This window comes from Leptodactylus fuscus, chromosome 6 (genome assembly GCF_031893055.1).
Source record: "Leptodactylus fuscus isolate aLepFus1 chromosome 6, aLepFus1.hap2, whole genome shotgun sequence".
NCBI lineage: Eukaryota > Metazoa > Chordata > Amphibia > Anura > Leptodactylidae > Leptodactylus > Leptodactylus fuscus.
The window spans coordinates 123,541,062-123,554,576 of record NC_134270.1 but is presented as its reverse complement, the minus strand read 5'-3'; the positions used below and the strand labels follow the sequence as shown (position 1 = coordinate 123,554,576).

The window sequence follows — 13,515 nt, the reverse complement described above, 5'->3', positions numbered from 1 at the left end:
ACCCATTTATTTGAATGGGTTTAAAAGATGTCCGGCCGTGAGCGCCCGTGAGCGTTTTATGCTCTCCGCCGCAAAACCGTTTTTTTTTTAATTGGACACAGAGTCGGACATGCAGTACTCTGTGTCCGGTTTAAAAAAACGGTTTCATGGTGGAGAGCATAAAACGCTCACCGACGCACATGGCCGTCCCGGTCTGACAGCTTTCCGTCTTCTGCATGCAGAAGACGGAAAGCGCAGAACGGACTCCGGGCGCTAGTGTGAACCTAGCGTAAAGCAACATAATAGCCAGATTCAGATTAGCAATGTCTAGAGGTTAAGGGGCATGCCGTAGCAGCCCCCTCCTCAACTTTGTCCCAGTCTATGCAGTAGCTTCTTGTTGCACACAGTCAACCAGCTCTTATCTCCTAGCTCTTTTTGGCAGTAAATCATGGTGAGAGACCCTTTTAAGAACATAATCTTAATTTCATAATAATTTCTCCAGCAAGTCCAGAATGCAGTATTTTCACAAATGTTTATATATAGAGATGAGCGAACAGTGTTCTATCGAACACATGTTCGATCGGATATCAGGGTGTTCGCCATGTTCGAATCGAATCGAACACCGCGTGGTAAAGTGCGCCAAAATTCGATTCCCCTCCCACCTTCCCTGGCGCCTTTTTTGCACCAATAACAGCGCAGGGGAGGTGGGACAGGAACTACGACACCGGGGGCATTGAAAAAAATTGGAAAAAGTCATTGGCTGCCGAAATCAGGTGACCTCCATTTTAGACGAATAGTGGATTTCAAATCCGGGTCATATGAGAATGTGAACTTTGTGACTATGAGACAGGGATAGCTGTACAGGCAGGGATAGCTAGGGATAACCTTTATTTAGGGGGGAATGTTATTAAAAATAACTTTTTGGGGCTCTATCGGGTGTGTAATTGTGATTTTTGTGAGATAAACTTTTTCCCATAGGGATGCATTGGCCAGCGCTGATTGGCCGAATTCCGTACTCTGGCCAATCAGTGCTGGCCAATGCATTCTATTAGCTTGATGAAGCAGAGTGTGCACAAGGGTTCAAGCGCACCCTCGGCTCTGATGTAGCAGAGCCGAGGCTGCACAAGGGTTCAAGCGCACCCTCGGCTCTGATGTAGGAGAGCCGAGGGTGCACTTGAACCCTTGTGCACCCTCAGCTCTGCTACATCAGAGCCGAGGGTGCGCTTGAACCCTTGTGCACACTCTGCTTCATCAAGCTAATAGAATGCATTGGCCAGCGCTGATTGGCCAATGTATTCTATTAGCCTGATGAAGTAGAGCTGAATGTGTGTGCTAAGCACACACATTCAGCTCTACTTCATCGGGCTAATAGAATGCATTGGCCAGCGCTGATTGGCCAGAGTACGGAACTCGACCAATCAGCGCTGGCTCTGCTGGAGGAGGCGGAGTCTAAGATCGCTCCACACCAGTCTCCATTCAGGTCCGACCTTAGACTCCGCCTCCTCCGGCAGAGCCAGCGCTGATTGGCCGAAGGCTGGCCAATGCATTCCTATGCGAATGCAGACTTAGCAGTGCTGAGTCAGTTTTGCTCAACTACACATCTGATGCACACTCGGCACTGCTACATCACATGTAGCAATCTGATGTAGCAGAGCCGAGGGTGCACTAGAACCCCTGTGCAAACTCAGTTCACGCTAATAGAATGCATTGGCCAGCGCTGATTGGCCAATGCATTCTATTAGCCCGATGAAGTAGAGCTGAATGTGTGTGCTAAGCACACACATTCAGCACTGCTTCATCACGCCAATACAATGCATTAGCCAGTGCTGATTGGCCAGAGTACGGAATTCGGCCAATCAGCGCTGGCTCTGCTGGAGGAGGCGGAGTCTAATGTCGGACCTGAATGGAGACTGGTGTGGAGCGATCTTAGACTCCGCCTCCTCCAGCAGAGCCAGCGCTGATTGGTCGAGTTCCGTACTCTGGCCAATCAGCGCTGGCCAATGCATTCTATTAGCCCGATGAAGTAGAGCTGAATGTGTGTGCTTAGCACACACATTCAGCTCTACTTCATCAGGCTAATAGAATACATTGGCCAATCAGCGCTGGCCAATGCATTCTATTAGCTTGATGAAGCAGAGTGTGCACAAGGGTTCAAGCGCACCCTCGGCTCTGATGTAGCAGAGCTGAGGGTGCACAAGGGTTCAAGTGCACCCTCGGCTCTCCTACATCAGAGCCGAGGGTGCGCTTGAACCCTTGTGCAGCCTCAGCTCTGCTACATCAGAGCCGAGGGTGCGCTTGAACCCTTGTGCACACTCTGCTTCATCAAGCTAATAGAATGCATTGGCCAGCGCTGATTGGCCAGAGTACGGAATTCGGCCAATCAGCGCTGGCTCTGCTGGAGGAGGCGGAGTCTAAGATCGCTCCACACCAGTCTCCATTCAGGTCCGACCTTAGACTCCGCCTCCTCCAGCAGAGCCAGCGCTGATTGGCCGAATTCCGTACTCTGGCCAATCAGCACTGGCTAATGCATTGTATTGGCGTGATGAAGCAGTGCTGAATGTGTGTGCTTAGCACACACATTCAGCTCTACTTCATCGGGCTAATAGAATGCATTGGCCAATCAGCGCTGGCCAATGCATTCTATTAGCGTGAACTGAGTTTGCACAGGGGTTCTAGTGCACCCTCGGCTCTGCTACATCAGATTGCTACATCTGATGTAGCAGTGCCGAGTGTGCATCAGATGTGTAGTTGAGCAAAACTGACTCAGCACTGCTAAGTCTGCATTCGCATAGGAATGCATTGGCCAGCCTTCGGCCAATCAGCGCTGGCTCTGCCGGAGGAGGCGGAGTCTAAGGTCGGACCTGAATGGAGACTGGTGTGGAGCGATCTTAGACTCCGCCTCCTCCAGCAGAGCCAGCGCTGATTGGCCGAATTCCGTACTCTGGCCAATCAGCGCTGGCTAATGCATTGTATTGGCGTGATGAAGCAGTGCTGAATGTGTGTGCTTAGCACACACATTCAGCTCTACTTCATCGGGCTAATAGAATGCATTGGCCAGCGCTGATTGGCCAGAGTACGGAATTCGGCCAATCAGCGCTGGCTCTGCTGGAGGAGGCGGAGTCTAAGATCGCTCCACACCAGTCTCCATTCAGGTCCGACCTTAGACTCCGCCTCCTCCAGCAGAGCCAGCGCTGATTGGCCGAATTCCGTACTCTGGCCAATCAGCACTGGCTAATGCATTGTATTGGCGTGATGAAGCAGTGCTGAATGTGTGTGCTTAGCACACACATTCAGCTCTACTTCATCGGGCTAATAGAATGCATTGGCCAGCGCTGATTGGCCGAATTCCGTACTCTGGCCAATCAGCACTGGCTAATGCATTGTATTGGCGTGATGAAGCAGTGCTGAATGAGTGTGCTTAGCACACACATTCAGCTCTACTTCATCGGGCTAATAGAATGCATTGGCCAATCAGCGCTGGCCAATGCATTCTATTAGCGTGAACTGAGTTTGCACAGGGGTTCTAGTGCACCCTCGGCTCTGCTACATCAGATTGCTACATCTGATGTAGCAGTGCCGAGTGTGCATCAGATGTGTAGTTGAGCAAAACTGACTCAGCACTGCTAAGTCTGCATTCGCATAGGAATGCATTGGCCAGCCTTCGGCCAATCAGCGCTGGCTCTGCCGGAGGAGGCGGAGTCTAAGGTCGGACCTGAATGGAGACTGGTGTGGAGCTATCTTAGACTCCGCCTCCTCCAGCAGAGCCAGCGCTGATTGGTCGAGTTCCGTACTCTGGCCAATCAGCACTGGCCAATGCATTTCTATGGGGAAAAGTTAGCTTGCGAAAATCGCAAACTGACAGGGATTTCCATGAAATAAAGTGACTTTTATGCCCCCAGACATGCTTCCCCTGCTGTCCCAGTGTCATTCCAGGGTGTTGGTATCATTTCCTGGGGTGTCATAGTGGACTTGGTGACCCTCCAGACACGAATTTGGGTTTCCCCCTTAACGAGTTTATGTTCCCCATAGACTATAATGGGGTTCGAAACCCATTCGAACACTCGAACAGTGAGCGGCTGTTCGAATCGAATTTCGAACCTCGAACATTTTAGTGTTCGCTCATCTCTATTTATATATTAAAACCAACAAATGGAGTCATTTTAGAAGATTTTATTAAATTAGTGACAGACAAATTAAATATATATTGTATTGTCTAAAATAGACGACATAAATACCCAGTATACTGTACAATCTATATATTCATGTAATCCTTCCCAGTGATTTCTAGCGCTCATACACTAAGAATTCCTTTAATAATGGATTATGTCAAGCAGAGATATAATGTAATGGTTTTGAACATATATTTTATATATATTTAATATAGATCTTAATTTATGTAAAATGTAAGTTAAACTAAATTATTGTCTATAAGTTAAACAGTTCTCACATACAATGTAAAAAGGACAACATGTAATACAACTCAGCTCAGTTGGTCTACCATTTAATGAGGTTCTATGATGGGATCAGGCAATGGAATGATATTGTTGGCCAGTAGCATTTGTTCTAGAAGGTAGGCACGTCATGTGGTGGGTCCATAATTCATCCCTCCAAAACATTCGGCCTGGTTAAATCAGTTAGGACCTCCTCAGATTCTAAAAATGGGTCCTGGACTTTCTTTAGTGGAGTAGTAGACATACATCTGAGGTGGGAACTACAGAAATATAAATATTAGGGGAAACATGAGTATGGGTTCATTCATATGGAGGAAAATGGTGCTGAATTTGGTGTGTAATCAGCATTGAAAAAAGCCTCCCATTGACTTAAATGGGAGGCTTTTTTTCAGTGCTGAATCTGATGCAGATTCCACACCAAAATCAGCACCATTTTCCTCCATGTGAATGCACCCTAACTGTACCTCCCATTGTCTACACACACCTCTCTTCTAAAAAGGTCTGCTTTTCTCCTAGATCCTGGGTTATAATCCCAGCTTTCAATCATATCTAATGCTATGGTCAACCCTTCTTACAATCTTTGTAATAAACATTCTCCTTAATCTTTCATTGACGAAGATCGATACAGCTCAAGATGAAACTTGTCATGGAAACACATAGGCTCCTGTGGCACAACAAGGTGGTGTGTGGACAATCCCTTGGAATCTAGGACTGATAAATACAAAAAATTCATATGTATCCAGCAGTGTGACAAGCAACTGAAAACTTCAGTTTTATTCCATCAATTAAAGTACATACGATACAGTGGAAGATTGCAATCTTCCACTGTATTCAATGATTGGAATAAAAGTGAAGTTTTAGTATACTTGTCCCAGTGTGGGCACATATCTAGTTTTTACCCTTCAAATGGAGCATTCAAGAGTAGAGATGAGCGAGTACTGTTTGGATCAGCCGATCCGAGCAGCACGCTCGCATAGAAATGAATGGACGTAGTCGGCACGCGGGGGGTTAAGCGGCCGGCCGCCGTCAAAGCAGAAGTACCAGGTGCATCCATTCATTTCTATGGAGCGTGCTGTTCGGATCGGCTGATCTGAACAGTACTCGCTCATCTCTATTCAAGAGTACTATATTCATCCCTGACTCCATCTTTATGGCTAAGTAATATCAGAACGTGTGATATTCTTTACATTCAATCAGGGTCACACGATACCAGAGGAAGGGCCCAGATACTGACATAATAATGGGCAGAAAAGGTCCAGCTGAAGAACCACTTTTGGATAGAGTTTGGAGCCAATTATAAGCCATTAGTGTCTATTTCTTAAGTGGTTCTCTTTAAATAACCTATTAGATGCCATCTATATGGCCTGTGTGTACAATGATATATAGTTTATGATAATAATAATTGGATGCCCTCATGATATCTTGTCCATATCCCATGTCCATGCCCTTTGGGGGGATCAAAGGAATCTTCATCTAAAGTTGTATTTGATATGGAACACAAACTTAACAAGACACATAATAACTAACAAAACATAATGTGATAGTAAGTGACTATAAGCAAGCACAATGTATACATTATATACTGATGCATGGATTTTAAAGTGATCTCCAAAATGATTTAGTTTCTTGTGGCTTGAAGAGTCCAATTTGTTTTATTTTCACTATGATGTGGAATGACTTTTTAATGTTTTTGATTAGTAATGTATATTAGATGGTTGCCATATGATGATGGCTCCATTACATCAGGATTACGTTTCACTAGTGACAATGACAATGTACAATAAAAGCCACCAACTAACAACCATCCCTCTAATAATGTGGCCTCTCCCATAGATCTAACTTTACTCATAGTCAAGATACATTTAATTGATATATGCTTCTTGGTAATAAAGATGACATTACATCATACACAGAAATCTAAGAGCATAAAGTGAGATGATTGTCCTAACAGTAAAACACATTCACTGTGTTAAAAGGTGACTGACAATATATAGCAGTGCAGAACGTTTATCAGCCATAGATGAGACATCAAAGCTGAAGATGTTCTCCATAATAGTTATAGTTGTAGTTTAAGCTGAAACCATCATGTCAACAGGCCCTTATACAACAATACACCCAAAGTGGCTAGCAGAAGACTGTACCATTTGGAGGTGACTGTAGAGCCAACCACTAGGGTCTACTTATTATGAGTTGATCACAAATAACATCTTAGACTTTAGAGATGATGTATACAATGAGAACAACAAATATCCAAGTGCAATTAAATGTAGATGTAGACAGAAAGTGGACCTCAGAATCATTTCTTCTGGTTGGCCCAAGGAACTTCAATCTGACCCAGGATGTCAAACATTTAATAATTTTCTTTTGGGGACACAATTTTTCTGCTTTCAATTTCTTGCGTAACAGAGACAACTCTTACAAGCTTTGCGCGAACTAAAAGATAAAGAAAATATTATAAATATCAAACGGTACAATATTCCTTCATGTTTATAGAAAGTGGCCATGGTGGCGACCACTAGACTGTGTCTTGCATTGTGACCAGGTCTGTTATAGGTAATCCCTTATAGAGACTATCAACAAAGTTGCCCTCAGGTTCTCCATAAATGCTCCTTAAAATAACTTTATGTAATTAAACCTTTTAGCTCCTTCCCTTCTTTTTCCAACCTTGTTTCCTCCACATTCTCAATTGCTATTTCTCCTCTATATTATCCTCTTACTATGTAATTCTTATTTTACAATATCTCCATTCATACATTGCAAAGGAGAAGGACCCCTAGGTGGTAGAAGGCCATGGACATTTGTTCCTTTTCTCTCTCCATACTCCAGACATGGTTGGCACACTGAGTATGTTACAAAACTATCCTTGGTGAGAAAAGCACATTATATTTTTTATACTCACCATCAGGTAAAGGGGGTGAAGACCTTGATTCACTGAAAGATAAATCAGGATATACTTTAGAAAACATACACATGAATTCTTGGGTGACATCTCTTGTATGTCCTCTATGTCCTGCAGTGATATTTGCAGGACCATGCTGGATCATTTGCCCTCTATTTTCCTGTCTGTAGAATACTAAGCAACAAAGGGCAAATGTACTACTAGACTACACAATTCACTACAATACACTAATCTACACCTATACAACGACAGCAGGTCAAATTACACCCTAGAACAATATTGTTGGTCGATCAATGTTTCACAATATTCATTTGATTCAAAGTGCTAGCCCAGTGCAACGCCAAGACCAGTCATAGATATTTGCTAACCCAGGTACTCCTACAAGAATTCATGTGTAAAGTACAAGTGCAAAACTCTATCCACAAAGTGTATACTGACTAGAGATGGGCAAATCGGTTTGTACCGAGCTGGGTTTGACTCGAGTTTTCCTAATTGTTTGTTTTTTTATGAACAAATGGAAATTTCCATTACCTTTTTTGGGCATCCTCATGGTGCTTGGTGCTCCCTTGGTGACATTCAGCACTCTTCTGTGACATCATTAGCCCAGGCTCAGCATTGGGCCTCAACAATGACCTGGGCATGCTGTGTTTCATGTCATGTCATATCATGATTCTTGGCAGGCCTCAGTGATGACATCAGGGACAATGACGTTACAGAAAAGCGCAGGTCTATAACTGGTCTTAGCGTTGCACTGCACTAGTACTTTGAATTAAGTGGACATTTATATTTTTGTGAAACATGGATCAACCAACCATATTATTCTGATTCCAAGTCCTGGTGTTTCTTCCTTCCTATTGTTTTGGTGTGTATACAATGTTTTGTTGTCCTTATATGTTTTTATACAGATTGTAGTCTGTAACAATGGATACACATACAGTAGATAGATAGATCCATATACACAAAGCAAAAGACTATCTGGAAAGTTGCTTCACTTCTCATTTTAAAACCACTGGAGTAATAAAAAGTAGGTTGCACAGTATATACCCAGTGACATGATTTACTTACTGCGTGTCCTGATCATCAAGTAGTAGACGATATGTAGAAATTTCCCTCTCCAAATGTGTCGTCACATCCATTAATGTCTTATAATCTTCATTCTGCTGTTCTTGCTTATCTCGGATTTGTGACAGATTTGCTTCCACTTGATTGATGAGATCTTGTAACTGTGACAGCTGGGAACTATAACTGGCTTCTTTTTCTGCTAATGTGGTTTCAAGGGCCACTTTCTAGGATTGCAAAGAAATAGTTTGTTATAGAGCGAGCCGAAGGAGTTGAATCAGCATTCTCAAGAACTCAATGGGAAATTCATTAATGTCTTATGGCATGGTGGCATGGATTGGTGATTTGTGATTATTTCACACTACTTGTGATTAAAATAGCTGCAGTGGTATTTTTGTGCTGGCCTCAACACTTTTCAAAGGTAGCGCCCAGGGGTGAGGTGTGGGTAGAGCCATCACCTTTGTCGCATACAAATATTTCCACCACTGTTGTCCTGTAAATTACAGCAAACTGTAGCCCAGTGAGTGAATACCCCACCCCAAACACAGACAGACCCTGAGCCGGTACAGACTGAGCACCCACAACCTGGAGATGCAGACGGGGCGACACAGGCAGACGTACAAGCCACGGGAGAACAGACTGTGCCAGCACTGTGACCAGGGGGCCCTAGAAGACGGGACCCACTTCCTGCTACACTGCACCAAATACTCAGCTGTGAGGGCCATCTACTACCAAAGACTCTCTGCCCACATCCCAGACTTCATATCTGCAGACGAGAAGAGGAAACTCTACATCCTACTGGGAGAAGAAGAGGCCATGTGTTCAGCTGTCACCAAACAAGAGGAAGATGAGACTCCATGGACTGTTATACCCCAAACCACCCACCCTACCCCACCTCCCTATATAGCGGTCACCAACTAAGAGGAAGTTGAGACTCCACGGACTGTTATACCCCAAACCACCCACCCCACCCCAACTCCCCATATAGCGGTCACCAACTAAGAGGAAGATGAGACTCCACAGACTGTTATACCCCAAACCACCCACCCCAACCTGTCTGTCTGAGTGCTTGGCTGCCGTGATGACATCACATCTACAACACTTGAACACTACAGCCAAACCCTAGCTCCAGTAGCTTGAGGTTGGTGATTGACTGCCCCTAAGTATTGAAATTGTGTTTATCCCTTTTTTTTGTTCAACATTTCAGATGTCAATAAATTTCATATTCAGAATTTACCATGCTCAGTTGGCTCTGAAGATCAATATCCAAAGTCTGCAGCACTCTCTTTAGCTCTATGATCTCACCCTGGAAGGTAGGAATGTGTTCAGATCCATATTCTACATCATGTTTCAGTTCTTCACTCTGAAAGTAGGTAAAGAGGAATAGACAGCATCTTCAGCTATCACACGAGGGTTCAGGGTGTTCCTTTCATTGTAACTTCCATTAACGTTTTATAATAAAATGATGAAAAACACAAACCTTTGCCAGGAACCATTTTTCTGCTTCTGCCTTGTTACTTTCCATCAGGACTTCATATTGATCACGTATCTCAGCTAACACTTTGCTTAAATCCATGGTCTGGGGGGCGTCCACTTCCACAGTGACCCTGGCGCCAAGCTGATTGTAAAGACTATTTACTGTCTGTTAGGATACAACAAAAGTAATTGAAAGGAAGAGAAGGAAGATGTTAGGACTGTATAGCCTAAAATCAGTATGCCAAGGTACATGTAAAGCCAAACCACACCCCACCAAGATAAGTTAATTTTTAGAGATGAGTGAACACTGTTCGGAACAGCCGTTCCGAACAGCATGCTCCCATAGAAATGAATGGACGTAGCCGGCACGATAATTTTTTTTTTTATTAAACCCTATGTGCCCCGTTCACATCTATTTGTATTGCATGATCTAAAGGGCAAGTTCATTAATTTGAGATTGTTGGGGCTTAGACTATTGGAACAGTGTACAGAACCAGAAACAGGCTTCATACACTGAGTAATGGCCCGACTTTGCTATTGTTCAACTTCCATTCAAATGAGTATAAGCTCATTTTCCTTATACTTGTTGTTTTATGTAAATCAACAAAAGTGAAATTCATAACAAAGATATGTAGTTTATCATTGTGATGTTCTCTGTAACATGGGAGAGATGGTTGAATATACTTGGGTGGGCGGGGGTAGACTCCCTTTAATACTTTGTTGAAGAAATGTCCCCAACGTTTTACACCAATACGTTACATCTTGATTGGCCTTCTTCTTCTGCAGCATATCTTGTTGCAGTTTTTGTTGGTGAATATCCAGATCTTCAATTTCTTGCTTGATATCCTCCAACTCTATCCGCAAAGCTCTTACATCCAGTTCAATATCAGTCCTTATCTTGACCTCTATGTCATACCTTGGAACATAATAAAAACAGAAGAAAATAAAAAAGAAATAATTTATTGTCCCTTGAATATCCCTCACCCCATATATATGAGAAATAAAGAAAATGTTAATATATCCTTCTAATAAGATCTGATTTAGGACAAGATACCCAAGTAATCTAACCAATGCTTCCAAATTATCAAGAATTTTCTTTACAATCACATTTAATCCCGTTCATTCTTTTACGCTAACACATTACTAGCCATTATGCCTCTATCTCGATTTTTTCAACTTTTTGTTAAACATGAATTGGTGGCAAAATTCTTGACTTGAATTTGCTGAGCCCCAGTGCGAAATCTGTAACCCCTGCTTCACCCTAGGATTACAGGCATTATTTATAATTTATATATTGGTTTCCTCGTGTGGGATAGAGAAATTTTTGGGCACCTTGTGGGTACAAGAGCTTCCTCTTATGCTCCTGACTGTACTTTATATGCTGGTCCATGAATAATATGTAAGAACGTAAAGACATACTTGCTTTGGAAATCATCCACTGCCAAGCGAGTGTTGTCAATCTGTCGAGTAAGCCTTGTGTTTTCCATCGTGGATTTTAAAATCTAGCAAAAAAAACATTTGTTTTTGTATGTAATAATTTCACCCCCAAATAGCACCTCTTTAATAAGTTAGCCTATTTTATGGCTTAATCCCACCCCTTAATCTAGACACATTTTTGACAATTGGTAAAGTACTGGTAACATATTAAATCAAATTTTGTAAATTAAATTTGAGGTTTTTTTTTACATTTGTCCATAATGCAATAACCAAAAGATGGACATCATGTCATCTTCCTTGTTGTTACTCATATCAGTCCCCCTCCCAATTGAGGCTCACCAGCTGATTTACCTTAACATACAACTCTATATAGATGTTGACCTATGTTGGATTTGAACCAGGACCCCCAATGCTGCAAGGCAAGAGTATTGAACCATCCCAAATATAAAATCTCTTAAGTATTATTATTATTATTATTATTATTATACAAGTATAAAAATAACTGAAGGCTTTGCTTAGAATAATTTATTGTTCATTTTGGTAACATTGACTGAGTTGATGCAATGTAGTTGCCTACCACCTAGAATGTGTGTTAACTAATACACACATTGTTAACATTACACACATTGTTAACTTAAATATGAAGTTTAAGTTAACATGAATTAATTTTGACTTATTTTGTCAAAACTTAAAAACTCAACTATGACTGCAGTCAACCCCAATAGCAAACTCATGGCATCCTTTGTACAAGTGCTCATACAGTGAGATAAAGGTATAGCAATTTGTTTGTTAGAGTACTTTTATATGGTGGCCACTGGAGACCACCCAAAAGTTCAAAGTAGTCCAAACTCACTGGTGACGTTAAAAGACCTCCAACTCTTAAAAATACTATCAAAGAACTCCCCATACTATTCCTTCTTTGGTTTCTTTCTGGGCCATATTATTTAAAACAATGATATAAGATTTTAATATTGAACTTGAGCACCAAGATATTGGAGTATTGTTTGATAAATGTATCTTACCTTCCTTTGAAGTTCTTCAATTGCTCCAAAATAGTCATTAAAATCAGGAAGCATCTGAGGATGATTTTTGTCGTACCACTCTCGGATCTTCTTCTCTAGGTGAGCATTCTCTTCTTCTAAGGAACGCACCTTCTCCAAGTAAGTTGCCAGTCGATCATTGAGAAACCTCATGGTTTCCTTCTCATTTGAATTGAGTAAATTATGTTTCTTGTGGTCTCTGGTAGGAGAACTTTCCCTGCTAAAGCTTCCATGTATTTGTCCAAAGGTAGATCCATGGCTAAATGAATTGTGTTTGATAATGGGACTTCCCGGAGGTTTTGCCCGAAAACTAATTGGTCTCCAGCTACAGGCAGTGGTGGCTTTGTTGAAGCCTCTGAGGTTAAGTGAAGTTATCTGATTGAGGACATGTGTGGATAGACTTCCTTTAATTTTAGCTGGTTCAGACGTCTTAGGTTTGTAGCTCATGGTTTCAGTATAGCATATATTATACCTGGCAGGCCTGACAGTACAAAGAATGTTTTACAAATTTAAGACCTCTTTTAAGAAGTAAGGTGAAGGGTGTGAGAATAACGCATCTTCTTTACAGGCAATATAATCTAATCATTTCCTTTCTTTACTCGGTAAGTGGATTTGTCAGACAATGTAAAAAAACATCTAAGAACATGGGGGTGGTGGGTCCGATTGCAGACTTTTACAACTATAAAAAGCTTCTTAGGAGATACTTTGACACACCCAACTAAGCAGTATGGTAAAAAAAAATATCTTTAAAGGAAGTAGGCTTATTAGTCCTACACACCTCCAATAATATCCACAATTGGTACACAGATTTTCACAAGATACGTATACATATATATGGTAGTTCATGGGACAGTGATTCAGAACAAGGGTACACTTAAGCCCTAAATCTCTAAAAAGATCAGGTGAATGAGATGCAATCATGTTCTCAGTTTAAGAACTAAGCTTATCATTATTTGATGACTTGTTTATTTCCTGTTTATATGTTGTTTTTTTTTAAATCTTACATAATTTTATGTTTAATATGATCAGCATGGGATGACGGGTAGGTAAAGTCCTGACCGCCATCGGGAAGGGGGTTGTGATTTATGGACTGAGTAACAAAGTAATTATAGGAGGAACATATCTAATATGAGAGGTGAAGGATGGAAATGGAACTTCTGGAGATGTCAGGGGA

The 13,515-nt window shown here is 42.0% G+C and overlaps 1 protein-coding gene across 1 annotated transcript; it reads right to left on the bottom strand.

The window, feature by feature from the left end:
- Positions 1-8,390: 8,390 nt before the first annotated feature.
- On the bottom strand, positions 8,391-12,788 carry LOC142209377 (keratin, type I cuticular Ha5-like). The gene is made up of 6 exons (XM_075278350.1): positions 12,324-12,788; positions 11,284-11,366; positions 10,624-10,780; positions 9,869-10,030; positions 9,626-9,751; positions 8,391-8,615 (listed from the first exon to the last, which is right to left on the bottom strand). Exons 1-6 carry the CDS (start codon positions 12,786-12,788, stop codon positions 8,391-8,393), a joined length of 1,218 nt encoding a protein of 405 aa, XP_075134451.1.
- Positions 12,789-13,515: the final 727 nt, after the last annotated feature.

Excerpts from the sequence above, each read along its gene's own strand:
- LOC142209377 (XM_075278350.1), bottom strand. The coding sequence starts at position 12,788 with ATGAGCTACAAACCTAAGACGTCTGAACCAGCTAAAATTAAAGGAAGT. Across the intron at positions 9,752-9,868 it reads AAAAATGGTTCCTGGCAAAG|AGTGAAGAACTGAAACATGA; the intron begins GTTTGTGTTTTT and ends ACCTACTTTCAG. Across the intron at positions 8,616-9,625 it reads TTCAGAGCCAACTGAGCATG|AAAGTGGCCCTTGAAACCAC; the intron begins GTAAATTCTGAA and ends TTGCAATCCTAG.